Genomic DNA, 21635 nt, shown 5'->3' on the forward strand with positions numbered 1-21635 from the left:
TTTCCTTGCTGTCCTTAGACAGCTCTTTGGTCTTGGCAATGGTGGAGAGGTTAAAGTGAGATTGATTGAATGTGCGTACAAGTGTCTTTTATACAGGTAACAAGTTAAAACAGATGCAATTAATACAGATAATGAGTGCAGGGTAGGAGGGTTTCGTAAAGAAAAACTAACAGGTCTGTGAGAGCCAGAATTCTTGCTGGTTGGTAGGTGATCAAATACTTATTTCATGCAATCAAATGCAATTTAATCATTTAAAAATCATATAATTTGATTTTCTGGTTTTATTTTTAAATTCTGTCTCTCATAGTTGAAGTGTACCTACGATAAAAAATTACAGACCTCTCTTTTTTGTAGGTGAGAAAAACTTGCAAAATCGGCAGCGTTTCAAATACTTTTTTGCCCACTGTATATATTAGGCTGTCAAGTTCAGGACAGGAAGCCAGTCCATATTCCATCTGTGACATATGGATGAGTAAATCCGACCTTAGTGAAAAGGGAAAATACTATTTGCCCAATAGGTTGAGGTCTCAGAGGTGTCATACTTTGGATTCACCATAAATGTCTAAAATTTAAAACCATGTTCATTCTGGTTTACTCTAAATGTCTAAAATTAGAAATCTCTGTAATTCTGATGCAATTTTAACTATGAAAGACTATACGGTTGCTACAAGATTGAAATGAATGTCATTTTTTTAAATTTGAAACTGTTACTTAAATAATTGGAAGACAAACTGACCGACTGTTTCCAAATGTATGGACTTTATAATGCAACAAAAGAAAGTGATACAATCTGGATTATTAACGTTAACACTTATATTCAATTAAAAAATAAGCACGTGACTGTACATTATCCTACTCTAATATTATTCTGATAAATTACCTCAAACAATCTAATATACTTTATTTCTTCTAAGCCATAAAATCATTATATAATTTTCATCAGCCTGGGGTATTTCCAAAGGGCAAGCTACTGCAGGGTTTTACTATCTTATATAATTACATTGTCTTTTACCATTAAACAGCAGACTTTGGTTTATTATTTTGGTGACAGGCTATTATTAAAAAACAGCCTAGTGAAAATTTCACCGTATATGAAATGTAACCTAAAACCAAATGCTACACTTGAGGTGTTTTGTTTGAAAAATAGCTTATAGGATGACAGGGCCAAATAAATGACTTAGGATAACCATCAACTGAAGGTGATAGATAGTGTTCCCACTCTGGACACTGGATCATTATTCATTACAGAAATATTAAACATCTGGACAGCTCAAGAGCCTTGCGTAACTGTCAAGATTTATCTCAATATATCATCAGTAACAATTGCAGGATATTTAATGATGCTTATTTACAGCCATATGAAAGCAGAGTTTCACCTGATAGGCCTGTATGAGAAAAAATACACAATTCTTTTATAATTTATGTATTCTTTACAATATGTCTTAGAAAGAAAACGTATTGGACCTACATTCACATACAGCCAAATATTTAGTATAACAATTAAAATACCAACATTGGAATTTGTCCTGTTTTATCCTAAATACAATAATAAATATGTTAGGAATTCCCAAGCAAATTCTAATACTAAGGACAAATTTTTTTTATACTTTTTTGAAAATAGTCATCCTCATTAGGGAGTAGCGAATCTTATTAAATTTATTTTTTTAAACATTTTTTTTCACGGCCAGTAAAATTGCCAAAAATCTAAATACTGCAAAGCCTTTAAATGTCCCATAGATATGTTTATATCACTCTGAAGACACATAAGACTGTATTAAACCACATTTGATCTCTTTAATGCAAACGCAGCCTTAGTAATGCTGCCAGGAAATGTGAAGCCTGCATGGCAGTGTAGTGGCAGTGGCAGCAGTAGAAGTTACACAGTAGAATACTATGACAGGTCAGGCAAGGAGATGTCTGGTAGTGTAGAGCCAGTAATAGCTGCCTCAGCAGTAGTACAGTTTGACACTAAAAAACCCAGTGGAAAGGGTGGAGATGCGTAACTGGCATGACTATGGCAGTGGCCAAAGAAATATAGGGCAGGCAAGAAGAAGTCTGGCAGTGTAGGGCAAGCAATGACCACCTCAGCAGCAGCATACATTACAGTATAGATAACATGTTGGAAAAGTAGTTGAGGTGTGGCTGAATGGTAGATGTTAGCGCCAGAGGCAGCAAAACTGTGTAGGTGATGGACAGCAAGCCATCAGGTAGGCAGATGGCATGACCAATCTAGTCTTTGATGTCAGCCTTTGGTGAAAGAAAGATGACACTGATCCATGCCTTGTTCATTTTTACAAATGTTAGGTTGTCAATAATTATAGCGGATAACCAGATCAGATTGGGGGTGGCAAAGCTACTTGGTGAGCGGTGTGCCCTCTCTTATAGTACACTAGAGGCAGGATATCACAGCCCACTGATTGAAAACTGGGACAGGTCTTGCCACTGGTTCAGTCTGCTGACCCATAAGGCCTTGGGTAGCTGTCTAAGAAATGGAGCAGTCTAGATATGAAATCAACTGTTCACATGGGACGTCTGTGTCTGCTGATGTGTGCCAAATTATCACAATAGCTGATAAAACATCTGGTCCAACATGTTAAATATGCTGTAGCTTTTGCTGCCTCAGTTAAATGTTGTAGCCCTAAAGCTGGCATAGAGAGTATAGTGTCGGCTATGCTGGAAGCAGATAGAGGTCTCCCGGACAGCCATGCGATCTGCAGGCACCCATTCCACAAAAGCTTCATAGAGTAGATAACACAGCTTATCCTGATTTCTATGAGTAAGGACATAAAGTCTGAAATGCGACAGGTGTGCTGGGATGTTAGCCCCTAACGTGTAATGACACGTATGTTTTTAACTTTTTACAAGCAATGAATTAAATAAAAAGACTAAATTTGTATTTTTATGGAAATCACCTGGTGCTGGTTTTTCCTCTTTGCCTGCATTTACAAGTGGACTCCAGCCACATTGAACCTGGCACCCATGGTCCTATGATACTCTGGTGAGCACTGAGAAAATCCTTTCCCCTCTTTTCCCATGTTGATTTATCCTGGTAAAACACCAATTTGGCCTCCCTTTTGAAAGATAGGGAAAATTCCTTCATTTTACATTTAAAGCAAGGGTCTAAAAGCATGGTTATCCAATAGTCATTCCTGAAATTCCTGAAATTACTGTTCCCATTTTCACTGTGCTTCAGCACTGTAGTAGTGCATTAAAATCAGGTTTCTGCCTTTTTGCTGTCCTATGTGTAATGAGCTGTGTGCACCAACCTCTTGCCCCTAGGCTGTAGGATCCTAAAATATCTTTCACTGCTTGCATCTTTTATAGTCTCTGTGATAGTCCCCCCTGATTGGCTGCTCTAGATAATTTGATGAGCCAGCAGCGGGGTAATTTGAGGAAGCTTGCGCAGCCTTGCTTGATGGCATAATTCTACTTCGTGGTTGCAGCAAACTCCAGCAGCATGTGAAGCAGGCTTTTTTTGTTTGAGATCCTTATTAATCAAATCACAAATTGTCTTAATAACCTGAAGAGTTTCAAGAAATTTGAAGTCAATTCGCAGCAGATAAATCCACTCATCTCTAATCCTTATTATATTGTAATTACCTGCCACAAGTAGCCAAATGTATTTAATACTAATGATTAAAAAGCCATTAAGCCTATTGTCAATAAATGGTAATTCCAAGCACTATTTTAACTCGTTTCTATATAGACAATTAAAAACTCATTGGACTTTAAGTGTGAAATGCTGACTTATAGTCTGTATTCCTATAGGTTGATCCGGACAGTATTGCAGCGAGGGATGGCCGCATTCGAGAAGGTGACAGGATATTACAGGTCAGTGCTTCTAATTATGCTCTCCCTTTTTTCAGTGACTTTTTTAGCACCACTCCAAAGGCATTCTCAAAAAGCTACCCAAATTTAAAAAATAAAAAAAATCAGCATTACGTGTTTAAATTAAAAGAAAACATTATTAACTTCTTCAATTCCCCTTAATGTGCTAATGGTAATCCTCCAAGTGTCTCCAGCAAGTTACAACTAAGGGAATTGTGGCTCACACATAATAAAGACAGAGGGGATGAAAATAGCATCAGTTCTTGATCAGAGGGAGATTCAAAAGGTGACTAGTGTTTTTCTTTTTCTTTGTAAGCATTAAAACCCATTTTTTTTTCAGAAAATTGTGACATGAGTTAACAACCAAACATGTCACTTCTACATTACTATTAACATGATAAATTGAACTACCATGAAAACTAATTTAGAAAATCCTTTATAAAATGTCACCTTTACCCATACTCTCGACTTAGATGTGATGAGGGAGTGGTAAAGAGGACAGTGCAATGTGGAGCATCCCAATAGCATAGCAGAAGAAAACTATTGCACACAATATTAATTATGTATCAAACATATATATACAAGTAATACCATTTTCTATCTTGGTTGTAGTTTTTAGATTTTCCAAAAGACAGCATCAGTCCTTTTTAATACAATAACATCAGGATGCAAAGCAATTTCGCATCCTGGTCAAATAAAAAAGTCAACATTTCCCTCAAAAAGCAAGCCTTCACATAATCCTATTGGCAGAAATGATAAAATAAAATTCTAGATCTCAAAATATGGCAATACGCAACCTTGTTTTTGCAAAATATAGTGTGTGATAGTGGGCAACCCTAAAAACCGATGAAAATCTGGTATCGCTGTCAGTGCACCGACCTGAAGAATAAAGAAAAAATCACTTATACCGCGAGATGAATGGTGTAAAAAATAAATAGAACAAATTCTTGACCTGCTGTTGATTTATTCATTCAGCCTCCTAAGGATCGCAGTAAGGCTCGACTCACATGTATCCTGTGCTCTGTGCTGAATCCTTACACTGTGGTTTCTGTGTAAATCTCTGAAATACAAGATTCAGATGGAGCCTCTGGCAGAAGATTCCCTGTAATGAAGCAGATGGAGGCACTGTGATCTCTGTCTGGACTATGATCCGGCGGTGTCCGTCTTTTTAAGCGTGGATAAAAGCACGGTTGGTCACAGTTTTGTGCACCTCTGAACAGAAGGACAGACAGAGTCCAGAGTTACTCTATTGCCTCATTATAGTAAATGGATCCCTCAGGGGCTTAATCTTAAATACTTTCATTCAGAGAATTAGATGGGAACCTCAATGTAAGTGCTCAGTGTTTCAACTCATTCCACAAAAAAGCAAGTCCCCACTCAGATCTTCCAAGTTACTGGTACAAAGGCTTAGAATTAGCACTACGACTCTTCGCCCCCCAAAAATTCTGCAAATTCTGTGCTGCTAAATCCAAATGCCCCCTCCCTTCTGAGCCCCACAGTGATCCACATTTAGGGTCAATATCTCCAGAAGCATGAGTTGGGCACAATGTATGTGCACTACAATTCATGGGCATCCACCTCTTGTGTCTCCCCTTTTCCTCATAGATTGTAAGCTTGCGAGCAGCAGGGCCCTCATTCCTCCTGGTATCTGTTTGAACTGTGATTTCTGTTATGCTGTAATGTCTGTTGTCTGTACAAGTCCCCTCTATAAGTTGTAAAGCGCTGCGGAATATGTTGGCGCTATATAAATAAAATTATTATTATTATTATTATTATGGGCACTACAATGTTTGAGCACTATAATGGCATATAGTATTTACAATTTTTACTCAACAACATTCACTGCTGTTTGTTTCTGGAAAACCCCCATGGAGACAAAATTGTCATTACACCTACAGATACATTTCCAGGGGGGTGTAATTTCCAAAATGGGGTCACTTGAGGTGGGATTCTGCCCTTCTGTCATTTATGGGCTCTGCATATGGAGTCCGCAAACTATTCTATGATAATTTGTTTTCAAAGAGTCAAATACCGCTGCTTTCCTCCTCAGTCTCGTTGTGTGGCTGAGCAGTGTTGTACAGCTACATATGGGATATTTCCACATTCAGAATAATTTGCGTGATGAATTTTGGCCCTATTTTCACCCATTTTTCACCCATTTTTCCATGTGAAAATGTAAAATTTGGGCCTAAAACAAAATTTTTGTGGTAGAAATGTGGTTATTTTTTTCTTCACTGCCCAATGGTATAAAATTCTGTGACACATCTGAGGTGTCAATGTGATCACTGCACCCTTAGATTAATTCATTGAGAGGTGTAGTTTTTTTTTAAATTGAGTCACTTTTAAGGCTGTTTGCTTTTCTGGCACCTGAGGGGCTTTTCCAGTGGGTCATGGCACCCACAAACCGTAACAGCCATATCTGCAGTACAATATTGTGCTCCTTCCCTTCTGAGCTTTCCACTGTGCTTGAAATGTGCTTCCCAATTACATGTAGGGTATTGGCACACACGGTAGAAATTGAGCAATAACTGTGAGGTCCATTTTGTCCTATTATCTTTTATTAAAATTAAAAACTTCAGGCTTTCTTCACCCCACAATGGTGGTAAAAATGTAATTATTCTTTCTTCACCACCCACTGATTTTAAATTTCTGTGAGGCTTATGTGATGTCAACATGCTCACTGCACCCGTAGATGAATTAATTCAGACTCGCAGTTTGCAAAATGGGGACACTGCTTCTATGGCACCTTAGGGGCTCTGCCAATGTGACTTTAGACTCTCAAACCATTCCAGCAAAATCTGAACTCCAATATGGTGCTCCTTCCCTTCTGAGCTTTACACTGTGCCTCAAGAGCAGTTTCTTACCACGTTTGGGTATTGGCGTACTCAGGAGAAATTGTGTAACAAATTGTATAGTTCATTTTCTCCTATTATCCCTTGTGAAAATTAATATCTTGGGGACAAAGCAATATATTAGTGGAAAAAAATTGTAATTTTAGATTGACTCATACCTATGTTATACAATTCTGTGTATCTCCTGAGTGTTAAAAGTTATTATTACAGCTCTAGATAAATTCCTCAAATTTCACAAATTTGATCATTTGTGGGGACTTCTGTTGTTTTGGAATGTCAGGATCTCTTCAATCTAACATGGTATCTGCAATCTATTCCTACCAAAATTTCACTCCAGGATTCAATTTGTGTTCCTTCCCTTCCAAGCCCTGCCATGTGCCCAAACAGCAGTTTTTCTACACATGTCGAATGTTGGCAAACTCAGGAGAAAACACACAATAAATTTTGGTTTCCATTTTTTCTGTTACCCTTGTAAAAAGAAAAAATTGGGGGCTAAAGCAACATTTTTGCAGTAAAAACAATATATTTTTTTATTTTCCCACAGCTCAACATTATAAAAATTTGTGAAGTATCAGTGCATTCAGAATGCTCTCAACACCTCAAGATAAGTTACATGAAAGGTGTAGTTTTCAAAATGGGGTCAATGATAGAGATTTTCCACTATTTAGGCACAGGGGTCTGCAAATGCGACATGGCATCCACTATAAATTCCCACCAATTTTTCATTTCAAAAGTCAAATGGTGCTCCTTCCCTTTCAAACCCTGCCATGTGCCTTAACAGTAGTTTTCCACTACATATGGAGTATCGATTTACTCAGGAGAAATTGCACAACAAATTGTATGGTCAAATTTTTCTTGTAAGCCTTGTAAAAATAAAACATTTGGCTCTGAAAAAAATTGGGGGGAAAAACATATTTTTTCATTTTCACAGCTTAACATTATAACATTCTGTGAAGAACCTGTGGGTTCAAGGTGCTCACCACACCTCAAGATAAGTTTCTTTAGGTTTGTAGCTTTCAAAAAATGTGTCCTTTGTGGGGCAATGCCTTCCCTTGGAGCCCTGCTATCTGCCCAAACAGTAGTTTTCCACCACATATGGGGTATTGGTGTACTCATGAAAAAACTATCCAACAAATTGTACCATCTATTTTCTTCTGTTACCCTTTTTAAATTCTAAATTAGGGGCTAAAGGAATATTTTTGTGGGAAAAAGTTAAATTTCATTTTTTCCTTTCACATTGCTGTAATTCCTGCGAAGAATGGTGAATAAACTTATTGAACGTGATTTTGAGGACTTTGAGGGACGCAATTTTATAATAGTGTCACTTTTGGGTATGGGCTCCTCAAAATCACCTAAAATGTTATGTGGTCCCTTCAAAATTTGGTTTTGTAAACTTTGATGGAAAAATGAGAAATTGCTGAAAATGTTTTAACCTTATTAAACTTTCTAAGAAAAAAAAATCAAGTTGATTTATAATTATAATTATCTGGTTTAATGGCATAAAAATTGCTAAATTTTCATTTTCTAATTTTTTTTTTTCATAAATAAACACATATCATATCAACCAAAGGTTATATGAATTACAACATATCACAAACAAACTGTTTCAGTATCACTAGAATATGTTTAAGCATTACAGAGTTATTACCACATAAATTGTTGCTGGTCATAATTTAAAAAATTGGCATAGTCAGCAAGGTAAAAACAGGCTTGATGATGAATGAGTTAAAGGTAATATTTATTCTTTAATATACCTGCATTAATATGTTAGGATATTGTAATTATTCCCAGTTACATACTTGTTATAGTAAAAAGTCTAACTGCACAAATTATGGCAGAGGAATAACTTGAAACTCCTTAGTCCCAATGGAAAATGTGAGCCAGTTTGTGTGATGCGTCATTCATGAGACTGGTTTAATCTTATATATCATTGGTTTTAAGAATGTCAATGCCTTTGGGTTTGTGTGTGATGGCTGTTTACCCCATATAACAAAACTCTTTACACCTTAAAGCTATAACTCTGAATTATACTCTTATGATATATGGCAAGGAAAATAGGAATATATTAATTTTGTCTCCTTCTCTAATATTTAACTGAAATTCTTCCATAATATAATTAATTTTAAAATATTGTATAATAAATTATATAAAAACAATTTTTATTGTGTAAAACTATTTATTTATCTGTATGAAAGTTTCTGGACAATCACAAAAAACATTGTCAAAATAAAAAAGATGTAATCAATCACTTATGCTGTGATCTACAAGAATCAGTGATCTTCAGAAGGTAATGGGACCTATGAGATACCTGTTTGTTCAAGGTTTGATCTTCCAATTTACACATTAAATTTATTGCTCAGATGTATTTATCCATCTGCCTGTATGGCTTAGAAAATGAAAATCTAGTCTACAGTGGAAGGATAGAATCTCTTGAAACATGTATGCACACAGACAAGGCTGTGATCGGGGTGATAGGAGCAGGGGTGCTATCATTACTCATTTCGGCAGTCTCTAACTGCACAAAGATCACATATCACATTCATTTACCAGATGTCAAATAACCTTGCTTTTTCTTTTAGCTTTTTCTGTCTTCTCTATTCTTCCACTAGAGGACTTATTTATTTTTCTTGAGTCTTGTACTTACCTGCAATGTACAAAAATCTTGCAATAAAATCATATGTTAAAATTATTAATTTTTTGGCGTGATTACTAAAACATTTATAAAAATTAGATTATTTGAAATAATCAAAGTATTTCAGCATGTCTTATAGCCAAGCTTTATTTTAATGACAGTAAATGTGATTAAATGTTTCCAAACATCATCAATATTGAGTGCGCCAAATACACAAACATTTCTTTTATGTTTTAGAGTAACAAGGCTGTATTAAAATATAAGCATATTGCATTTACCAACCTAAAACCCTGACTAATATACCAATACTTTCTGCCTTAGCCCTAACCAACAGTAATCCATAAAGGAACATATTCTTACTAAAACAATATGGCAGCCACACTGCTTTACAACTCCTGACAAAAATTATGGAATCACCGGCCTTGGAGGATGTTCATTCAGTTGTTTAATTTTGTAGAAAAAAAGCAGATCACAGACATGGCACAAAACTAAAGTAATTTCAAATGGCAACTTTCTGGCTTTAAGAAACACTAAAAGAAATCAAGAACAAAAAATGTGGTAGTCAGTAATGGTTACTATTTGTAACCAAGCATAGGGTAAAAATTATGGAGTCACTCAATTATGAGGGAATAAATTATGGAATCACCCTGTAAATTTTCAATCCCAAAACTAACACCTGCATCAAATTAGATCTGCTCGTTAGTCTGCATCTAAAAAGGAGTGATCACACCTTGGAGAGCTGTTCCACCAAGTGGACTGACATGAATCATGTCTCCCGTGTCCAGAGGGAAATATGATGTGCACACTGTAAAATTCAGGAAGGGAGGTGCTGGCTGGACATCCAAAGTCAAATATACAAAAAAACAGCCGCACTCAAGTCTTTGCGTTTATGTAGAAAATTTAGTTGCTTTTATTCATGTGCACAGGCACCAAGAAATAATTTTTAAAGAAAAAGGAGGGTAATTGCGGACAACAAGGTTAACGTTTCGACCAGGCACGGTCTTTCTCAAAACCTCACTTATGTAAGAGGAATTAATGGGAAAATAAGAGTATAGGAGGAGAGTCCCAGAGAACAGCTCCAGGTAGAGTTCAGGGGTAAGGTGTCCATCTCATTGGTGATGCAGTGGCCCAATCATCACCAATGAGATGGATACCTTACCCCTGAACTCTACCTGGAGCTGTTCTTGTATATATGAATCATGGCTCCAACACGAGAGATGTCAATTGAAACAAAGGAGAGGATTATCAAACTCTTAAAAGAGGGTAAATCATCAAGCAATGTTGCAAAAGATGTTGGTTGTTCACAGTCAGCTGTGTCTAAAATCTAGACCAAATAAAAACAACATGGGAAAATTGCCTTTAACAATCATACTGGTAGACCAAAGAAGACATCAAAGCATCACAACCGGAAACTAAAAGCAATATGTCTCCAAAACAGGAAATGCACAACAAAACAACTGAAGAATGAATGGGTGGAAACTGGAGTCAACGTCTGTGACTGAACTGTAAGAAACTGCCTAAAGGAAATGGGATTTACATACAGAAAAGCTAAATGAAAGCCATCATTAACACCTAAACAGAAAAAAACAAGGTTACAATGGGCTAAGGAAAAGCAATCGTGGACTGTGGATAACTGGATGAAAGTCATATTCAGTGATGAATCGCGAATCTGCATTGGGTAAGGTGAAGATGCTGGAACTTTTGTTTGGTGCCGTTCCAATGAGATTTATAAAGATGACTGCCTGAAGAGAACATGCAGATTTCCATAGTCATTGATGATATGGGGCTGCATGTCAGGTAAAGGCAGCGGGGAGATGGCTGTCATTACATCTTCAATAAATGCACAAGTTTATGTTGATATTTTGGACACTTTTCATATCCCATTAACTGAAAGGATGTTTGGGGATGATGAAATCATTTTTCACAATGATAATGCATCCTGCCATAGAGCAAAAACTGTGAAAACAATCCTTGAAAAAAGACACATAAGGTCAATGTCATGGCCTGCAAATAGTCCGGATCTCAATCCAATTGAAAATCTTTGGTGGAAGTTAAAGAAAATGGTCCATGACAAGGCTCCAACCTGCAAAGCTGATCTGGCAATAGCAATCAGAGAAAGTTGGAGCCAGATTGATGAAGAGTACTGTTTGACACTCATTAAGTCCATGCCTCAGAGACTGCAAGCTGTTATAAAAGCCAGAGGTGGAGCAACAAAATACTAGTGTTGTTTTGGAGTGTTTTTTTTTTTTTCATGATTCCATATTTTTTTCCTCAGAATTGAGTGATTCCATAATATTTTCCCTATGCTTGGTTACAAAAAGTAACCATTACTGACTACCACATTTTTTGTTCTTGATTTCTTTTACTGTTTCTTAAAACCAGGAAGTTGCCATTTGAAATGACTTAAGTTTTGTGCCATGTCTGTGATCTGCTTTTTTTCTACAAAATTAAACAACTGAATGAACATCCTCCAAGGCTGGTGATTGCATAATTTTTGCCAGGGGTTGTACAGTGAGTTGAACCAGTAAAACTGATTCTTTTTAACTTTGCTTTGTTGCAATTTTATATTAACTATGGTAGCTATTTCATTGAAAATAACTAATTTCAATTAAAATACTTATAGTTACTATGACTGTTGCAATTATTTGATGGTGGTATGACTGGCAGCGTAGTTACTGTAGCTGTCATTATTTTTTACACAAAATAGGCAGATAATTGGGCAGATATTCCTGGGAAAAGTTCTACCTAGTCACGTGCCTATGTAAACATCCAGCAGATAAGCTGATGGACAAACAAAATGCTCATTCATCAGCTGAATGGAAGGATGAAAAAGACTTTCAATAAGTGCCAATCACCTTGCAATATCATAAATTGGCTATTGTTATGGGCACATCAACCCACCCAAGTCAGTTACAATTTTTTTTCTCCAATCCAATTATTATAATATCTAATAACCTACTCAAATTACATATAGTTTGAGCTCAAAGGTTCGTATCTAAATACTCAAAGGAGGTCGAAAAGATCTATTGTAGGAGAATGGATCTACAGTTTATTATATATAGAATTATGTAGAATTATATATTACTAGATGGCAGCCCGATTCTAAAGAATCGGGAGTCTAGAATCCATATATACTTTATTTATTCAAATGTAAGAATAATACAATTAATAAATAATAGTAAGAAAGAACAAAAAATGGCTGCACTCACAAGCTCTTGACAATTCTTGACAGTACGGCACATTTCTGATTGGTCGCTCGCGGCAGGCGGCAACCAATCAGAAAAGTGCCGCGCACCACGAAGGCATATATCTTTGTCCACCCTGAGCGGGTGTAGGACGCTGGTGACGTCACTTATCTCCGGACATTATCTCCGGACAAAGCCACAGAAGTTGGCACAAATTGCCGGAAGTAGTATTCTAGGCAATTATATATTAGATTTTAATGTTATCAGTGTTTACCTTTGAACGTTTATATTGTATTGTCCTGTTACCAGCCATGTGTACGATTATCGGCCGAAAGCCTCTCTGGAACCAATAATCACCCCATGTAAAGGTATCTTTATAAGTTAAAGATTCAGAATACTATGACTTTTATCATATCCTGAACAGTCCAGTTTTTTATGAACCGTTAAGGTTTTCTGGTTGAAGTAAAAAAAACTCTGAGTGTTTACAGTTTGAAACCATAAAATGTTGAAAAATTATGTCATTCTTGAGTATATCACTCAATGGTGCTCATAAACGTGTCAAATTTGATCTATAATATACTTTAATATACGTTACTTTAATCTTTAATATACTTAAGAACAGGGCCCCAGACATCACACAGGGGGTCTGAAACACCGCACAGTGGTCCAAAATATCGCTGTGCTCTGCCTGGGGCCCCATATACTGCCTGGGGCCCCTGTGCTCTGCCTGGGGCCCCATATGCTGCCTGGGGCCCCTGTGCTCTGCCTGGGGCCCCTGTGCTCTGCCTGGGGCCCCATGTTCTGCCTGGGGCCCCTGTGCTCTGCCTGGGGCCACTGTGCTCTGCCTGGGGCCCCATATGCTGCCTGGGGCCCCTGTGCTCTGCCTGGGGCCCCATATGCTGCCTGGGGCCCCTGTGCTCTGCCTGGGGCCCCATAGGCTGCCTGGGGCCTCTGTGCTCTACCTGGGACCACTGTGCTCTGCCTGTGGCCCCATATGCTGCCTGGGGCCCCTGTGCTCTGCCTGGGGCCCCATGTTCTGCCTGGGGCCACTGTGCTCTGCCTGGGGCCCCATAGGCTGCCTGGGGCCCCTGTGCTCTGCCTGGGACCACTGTGCTCTGCCTGGGGCCCCATATGCTGCCTGGGGCCCCTGTGCTCTGCCTGGGGCCACTGTGCTCTGCCTGGGGCCCCATATGCTGCCTGGGGCCCCTGTGCTCTGCCTGGGGCCCCATATGCTGCCTGGGGCCCCTGTGCTCTGCCTGGGGCCCCTGTGCTCTGCCTGGGGCCCCATGTTCTGCCTGGGGCCCTGTGCTCTGCCTGGGGCCACTGTGCTCTGCCTGGGGCCCCATGTTCTGCCTGGGGCCACTGTGCTCTGCCTGGGGCCCCATAAGCTGCCTGGGGCCCCTGTGCTCTGCCTGGGACCACTGTGCTCTGCCTGGGGCCCCATATGCTGCCTGGGGCCACTGTGCTCTGCCTGGGGCCCCATATGCTGCCTGGGGCCACTGTGCTCTGCCTGGGGCCCCATATGCTGCCTGGGGCCCCTGTGCTCTGCCTGGGGCCCCATATGCTGCCTGGGGCCCCTGTGCTCTGCCTGGGGCCCCTGTGCTCTGCCTGGGGCCCCTGTGCTCTGCCTGGGGCCCCATGTTCTTCCTGGGGCCCCTGTGCTCTGCCTGGGGCCACTGTGCTCTGCCTGGGGCCCCATATGCTGCCTGGGGCCCCTGTGCTCTGCCTGGGGCCCCATATGCTGCCTGGGGCCCCTGTGCTCTGCCTCAGGCCCCTGTGCTCTGCCTGGGGCCCCATATGCTGCCTGGGGCCCCTGTGCTCTGCCTGGGGCTCCTGTGCTCTGCCTGGGGCCCCATGTTCTGCCTGGGGCCCCTGTGCTCTGCCTGGGGCCACTGTGCTTTGCCTGGGGCCCCATATGTTGCCTGGGGCCCCTGTGCTCTGCCTGGGGCACCATATGCTGCCTGGGGCCCCTGTGCTCTGCCTGGGGCCACTGTGCTCTGCCTGGGGCCCCATAGGCTGCCTGGGGCCCCTGTGCTCTGCCAGGGACCACTGTGCTCTGCCTGGGGCCCCATATGCTGCCTGGGGCCCCTGTGCTCTGCCTGGGTCCACTGTGCTCTGCCTGGGGCCCCATATGCTGCCTGGGGCCCCTGTGCTCTGCCTGGGTGTAGGACACTGGTGACGTCACTTATCTCCGGACATTAGCTCCGGACATTAGCTCCGGACATTATCTCCGGACATTATCTCCGGACATTAGCTCCGGACAAAGCCACGGAAGTTGGCACAAATTGCAGGAAGTAGTATTCTAGGCAATTATATATTAGATGGGCATTTCCTGAAGGAAATACATGGTGCTTGAACAGCGCTACCAGCTTTACAGCAGCACTTTTCACACACGGGACTGGGGGGCGCGCTTACTTTTGCACCCGGGGCCGGGGGCGCGCTTACTTTTGCACCCGGGGGCGCACTTACTTTTGCACCCGGAGGCGCACTTACTTTTGCACCCGGAGGCGCACTTACTTTTGCACCCGGGGGCGCACTTACTTTTGCACCCGGGGGCGCACTTACTTTTGCACCCGGGGGCACACTTACTTTTGCACCCGGGGGCGCACTTACTTTTGGGGCCGCACTTACTTTTGGTGGGCGGGGCTCCTCGGCCTCCGATTTGGTTGGTGGGGCCCCTCGTCCTCCGATTTGGTGGGTGGGGACCCTCGGCCTCCGATTTGGTGGGCGGGGACCAGCCTCCGATTTGGTGGGCGGGGACCCTCGGCCTCCGATTTGGTGGGCGGGGACCCTCGACCTCCGATTTGGTGGGCGGGGACCCTCGGCCTCCGATTTGGTGGGCGGGGACCCTCGGCCTCCGATTTGGTGGGCGGGGACCCTCGGCCTCCGATTTGGTGGGCGGGGCCCCTCGGCCTCCGATTTGGTGGGCGGGGCCCCTCGGCCTCCGATTTGGTGGGCGGGGCCCCTCGGCCTCCGCTTTGGTGGGCGGGGCCGCTCGGCCTCCGCTTTGGTGGGCGGGGCCGCTCGGCCTTCGATTTGGTGGGCGGGGCCCCTCGGCCTCCGATTTGGTGGGCGGGGACCCCTGGCCTCCGATTTGGTGGGCGGGGCCCATCGGCCTCTGATTTGGTGGGCGGGGCCCATCGGCCTCCGATGTGGTGGGCGGGGCCCCTCGGCCTCCGATTTGGTGGGCGGGGACCCCTGGCCTCCGATTTGGTGGGCGGGGACCCTCGGCCTCCGATTTGGTGGGCGGGGACCCTCGGCCTCCGATTTGGTGGGCGGGGACCCTCGGCCTCCGATTTGGTGGGCGGGGACCCTCGGCCTCCGATTTGGTGGGCGGGGACCCTCGGCCTCCGATTTGGTGGGCGGGGACCCTCGGCCTCCGATTTAGTGGGCGGGGCCCCTCGGCCTCCGATTTGGTGGGCGGGGCCCCTCGGCCTCCGATGTGGTGGTCGGGGCCCCTCGGCCTCCGCTTTGGTGGGCGGGGCCGGGCCCTTCGGCCTCCGCTTTGGTGGGCGGGGCCGCTCGGCCTTCGATTTGGTTGGCGGGGCCCCTCAGCCTCCGATTTGGTTGGCGGGGCCCCTTATCCTCCGATTCGGTGGGCGGGGACTCTCGGCCTCCGATTCGGTGGGCGGGGACCCTCGGCCTCCGATTTGGTGGGCGGGGCCCCTCGGCCTCCGATTTGGTGGGCGGGGACCCTCGGCCTTCGATTTGGTGGGCGGGGCCCCTCGGCCTCCGATTTGGTTGGTGGGGCCCCTCGGCCTCCGATTTGGTGGGCGGGGACCCTCGGCCTCCGATTTGGTTGGTGGGGCCCCTCGGCCTCCGATTTTGTGGTCGGGGACCCTCGGCCTCCGATTTGGTGGGCGGGGTCCCTCTGCCTCCGATTTGGTGTGCGGGGACCCTCGGCCTCCGCTTTTGTGGGCGGGGCCCCTCGACCTTCGATTTGGTGGGCGGGGCTCCTCGGCCTCCGATTTGGTTGGTGGGGCCCCTCGTCCTCCGATTTGGTGGGCGGGGACCCTCGGCCTCCGATTTGGTGGGCGGGGACCCTCGGCCTCCGATTTGGTGGGCGGGGACCCTCGGCCTCCGCTTTGGTGGGTGGGGCCCGTCGGCCTCTGATTTGGTGGGCGGGGCCCCTCGGCCTCCGATTTGGATGGTGTGGACCCTCGGCCTCCGATTTGGTGGGCGGGGACCCTCGGCCTCCGATTTGGTGGTCGGGGCCCCTCGGCCTCCGCTTTGGTGGGCGGGGCCGGGCCCCTCGGCCTCCGCTTTGGTGGGCAGGGCCGCTCGGCCTTCGATTTGGTGGGCGGGGCTCCTCAGCCTCCGATTTGGTTGGCGGGGCCCCTCGGCCTCCGATTTGGTGTGTGCTCTGCCTGGGGCCACTGTGCTCTGCCTGGGGCCCCATATGCTGCCTGGGGCCCCTGTGCTCTGCCTGGGGCCCCATATGCTGCCTGGGGCCCCTGTGCTCTGCCTGGGGCCCCTGTGCTCTGCCTGGGGCCCCTGTGCTCTGCCTGGGGCCCCATGTTCTGCCTGGGGCCCCTGTGCTCTGCCTGGGGCCACTCTGCTCTGCCTGGGTGTAGGACACTGGTGACGTCACTTATCTCCGGACATTAGCTCCGGACATTAGCTCCGGACAATAGCTCCGGACAATAGCTCCGGACAATAGCTCCGGACAATAGCTCCAGACAAAGCCACGGAAGTTGGCACAAATTGCAGGAAGTAGTATTCTAGGCAATTATATATTAGATGTAGAATTACAAATTTGACAATATTTTAATACACTCATCAAAATTGAAATTGAGTCATCAAATAATTAATAATCAGAATTATGTACATCACAGGCTAGATAATGTTAATGATATGCAAACATTGTAAATTTTTATTTTTTTAAAACAACTCAATTTATTCAACATAAAGATTAAGCACCATATGCAGAAATACACGTGCTTACCTGACTGTGGCATGCTATCAATGCGGTCATTAATGGTTCCCTGAGGAATTTTCTGTCATGATGACTACACTAGGCCATGCAGTTCCCTTTGCAATTACCAGCCAATGATGTCCCAGATGTACTCGATAGGTGACAAGATGCTGCAAGCCAAGGTAGCATGTTTAAGCCACATAGACAGCTCACAGTAACATGGACAACAATTGGCCTGACATTGCCATGTTGAAAACAGCTTATGGGACACTTTGAAGAAAATTACTATACCACTGGCTACACAACCAAATTAATGTAACACCGAGCTGTTAGTACACCTTGAATGAAAACTAGAGATTTCCTGCTATCATATATTATGCATCCTCATACCATAATCCCAGGAGTAGTACCAGTGTGAAGTACCCTGGTGAAGACTGCTTCATGGAGTTTGCTAAAGTTGGAGACCAGAGAGTGTAATAAAGCAATGTTGGCTGGAATGAAGGTATTTCCTCATAAACATAGACATAAACATAGTCCCGCTTGTGTCTTGGATGCATTGATTGTTAGAAATTAGTCTGGAGACCACGTGGGCAATGCCTTGACTAGGCCTTCACAAGGGAATATCACACTCTCCTTATTCCCAAGACTATGGTGTGGTGTTGCATAATGTACAATAGTCAAACACCCCTAGTCTTCATTACTGTTCCTGTAACAACACCAACAAGGAGTCACATTAATTTGATGGTGTAACCAGTGGTTTGGCAATTTCTCCACAGTGTTGGAGGAACTGTTTTTTAACATGACTGCAACCAACAATCCACATGTCTGGAGAGAGGTGCCAGTGGCAGATCTAGTGTACACAAGTGCATTCAACATGTCAGAAAGTTCCTCAGACAACCATTAACAACCCCATTGGTAATACGCAAAGATGTGTAAGCGTATGAATTTCTGTGCATGGTGTTAATTCAAGCTACTGTATAAATTGAAATATTTTGAAAATTTTCTTTCCATTTATTTCCTTATCATTAAAGGATCATGCCAGCCTTTTCTCATTGCTTTGTCTGTTAACAACCATGACTTTCTGTTTAGCAAGTATAATAACATACTTACCCATCACCATCTTCCGCATTTCCAATGCAACTTTTAGCTTCATTCTGAGTTACATTGAGAAAGTGACCTCCACTCCACACAGAAGATGGTATATGAGCAGGCGGTTCCCAAATGTGGTCACATGATCATAAAGAGGGCCGGAGTTGCAACAGCTAATAATGTTATTAGACTCATGATTGTTAACAGATGGAGCAATAAATAATATGCCTTTATGTATGTGTCTTCTATATGTGAAAATACTTGGGCTGCAGGTACATTAAGAATTCCCCTTAGAGTTACAAATAATAACAATAATGATCCAGGATGGCGCAGAAAGAATTTTGTACTGGAGAGTACCTAATAGTATTCCTTTCACACACTTTTACCTTGCTCTAGTGTGGTGGTTACAAATTTCCATAAAGCCTTGTCGAAGGTCCTTGACGTCTTCAGATTGCCATGTTGATATCTCCAGACTTTGCTTGAATAGATCCGCAAACCTTCCAAGATGTAGATAATGAGGTGTAAACCTGTCCCGGCCGGTGACAGGCACCTCTATTCTGTTGTGAATAGTTACCCGCTCACTGACCAGTGATGCGCGCTTCCAATAGCAGCTTGCCGGCGAGGTGCAGTGAAGCTGCAGGACCTCGCATGACGTCACAAACACGTGATGCCTCACGTGATCGGCTAGAGGGTGAATACGGACTACTAAAGGAATACTATTAGGTACTCTCCGGTACAAAATTCTTTCTGCGCCATCCTGGATCATTATTGTTATTATTTGTAACTCTAAGGGGAATTCTTACTGTACCTGCAGCGCAAGTATTTTCACATATAGAAGATTTATTTTGGCTTTTTTGCCTGATATTGGCCTATTTGGTAGTTAGGTCTTAATATTTGCTGCAGCAGGTCTATTTAATATATTTGTTGTGCAGCGCCCTTTATTTTTGTTTTATCTTTATGTATGTGTGTTTACCCTGCGATTTCTTTAATTTCACAAAAATTACTTCTTGGTGTTGCAGTTTCAATGTTGAAGAGAGCACAAATAGCTAAATCAATAAAGCAAAATTATATGCCTATTTATAGTTAGAAACTAGGGCACCAAAGGTTCAAATATCTAAATCTCAGAGAATGAAAAAATATTTTAAAAAAATTACTTTAGACACCAGAATAAAGCATAAATTTAAAGATCAGCAATGTAACCAGGAGTAGAGGTGTATTCAGAAGAATATCCACAACAGTAATTTAACCAGCTGCATCAGGCACAGAATGCTTGTTCTTAGCAGAGTTTTTTTTTTTATTTTAAATTTGACTGAAATTTGAGGTATAAAACCCCTCTTGAGTATATCAGCCATGTATTTTTAGTTTCATTGCTTGATTTCAAAAGGGTTTTTTCATCTCTTAAGACTCAACAGAATAGCAATGAAAGTAAATGGTACTTAAATCTGCAGATAAGCAGAACACAACATTGACAGCAGAGCCTTGAAAATGAATGGTCCTTACATAAAATTGGCTATAATTATGAAAAACTATACATGTAGGAGATTTTTTTTTCCATAAGAAGCATATATTTTTGAAGCATAACTCCTGGGACTTTCATTATTATAATTGGACTTCTTTCTCTGTTAAGTAGATCTCATGTGCTGTCTTAAATTATGATGCTGGTGTTCTACTAAAACAAATGGCGCCATTGCTGTAAAAATTATAGAGTTGTAAATTTCTTCTTTCTAACCCATTCATAAAATAAAAATATAGTTATTAAAAATAATTAACTACTTTAATTAGAGAGAATTGGCTTTGCATACTTTAATACATTTTACCAAAGATAAAACTAATGTAGCAGTCAACTAATTATTTTTGTTTAATTTCTGTACCTAGTTTTATGTTTTTGCAAGACAAAAAGTTACATTTGAGAAACAAATTACTGGAGTATATGTTGCGCTTTGTTCTGTAAAGGATCTTAGAATGATAAAGCTGATTTGCAATCAACATTGGCTGTTAAGCATTACCTGGCGAGAGATAATAGTGGAGCTCTCTAATTGGCTCTGTGCAAGTCTCCAGTATGACTGATTTTAGCTGTTGTGCTGCCATTCTCCCTTCTACCGGTACTATTATCTCAGAGTGACACTTCCATTACTCTGAATGGAGAAAGATGAACGTCACCTGTCAGAGGTTGGTTAATTGTGTTGCTAGATGTATGTTACCAGGGCGCAGCTCGGACATTTATGAACATAACTGCTTCCTCTGATATTCACCATCCTTCACCAATCAATACTGTTCTTATAGTACGCACATAATTGAGTGAAGGCATTTACTACTGAGACTTGACAATGAGCACCGTCCATACTCTTGGCACAAATAGATAGAAATGGGCTATTATTTTATGCTGCTTTGTAAAAATGGAAATTAATTTACAGGTTTCATTCATTTCCCCAGATTAATGGTCAAGATATTCAGAACAGAGAAGAAGCAGTGGCTCTACTTTCCAATGATGAATGCAGGAAAATTGTTCTTTTGGTTGCAAGACCAGATTTACCGGTTAGTAGAAAGTAAATACCGTAACGCAACATGGATAATCTCTAAATGATTTCTTACTGTGCATTGACCTTTTTTGTCTGAGCCTTGTTCAAATAATGTACTGATTTAATTTGGAAATCCATTATACAAAAAAAAAGCTTTTGTGCCAAATAAAAATATTAATCTAATATTTATTATAAAGAATACTGAAAATACACTGTATTGTAAAATGAAAATGTCACATCAGAAATACTGAAAGATCTGGGAAGTTTTGGCACTTTTTCCCCCAGTAGTTAAAGAGTATAAAAAACCCAAGTGCATACAAATTTATTAAAGATTCAGACCTCAGTATCCACTCAACATTAAGTCATCATTATGGCTTAAAGTATGAGATGTTTAGAAGATGTTTGTCACAACATTACAGTACAATCCAAACTTTATATTGATTCCACGTCTACCTCTGCGGTATATAACAAATATAAAAATTGTACATCTATTATGTACAAAAGAAAATTGTTCTTTTGGTTGCAAGACCAGATTTACCGGTTAGTAGAAAGTAAATACCGTAACGCAACATGGATAATCTCTAAATGATTTCTTACTGTGCATTGACCTTTTTT

General features: G+C 42.3%; 1 protein-coding gene across 2 annotated transcripts in view; it reads left to right on the plus strand.

Moving 5' to 3' along the window:
- Positions 1-21635, plus strand: part of PDZRN4 (PDZ domain containing ring finger 4) — a 341312-nt gene that overhangs the window by 273738 nt on the left and 45939 nt on the right. For both annotated transcript variants that reach the window (XM_077265111.1, XM_077265112.1), the window contains 2 exons: positions 3769-3831; positions 20935-21036. In XM_077265111.1, coding sequence (XP_077121226.1) covers positions 3769-3831; positions 20935-21036 — 165 coding nt within the window. The remainder of the gene's footprint in view (positions 1-3768; positions 3832-20934; positions 21037-21635) is intronic.

Source organism: Ranitomeya variabilis, chromosome 5 (genome assembly GCF_051348905.1).
Source record: "Ranitomeya variabilis isolate aRanVar5 chromosome 5, aRanVar5.hap1, whole genome shotgun sequence".
NCBI classification, from domain to species: domain Eukaryota; kingdom Metazoa; phylum Chordata; class Amphibia; order Anura; family Dendrobatidae; genus Ranitomeya; species Ranitomeya variabilis.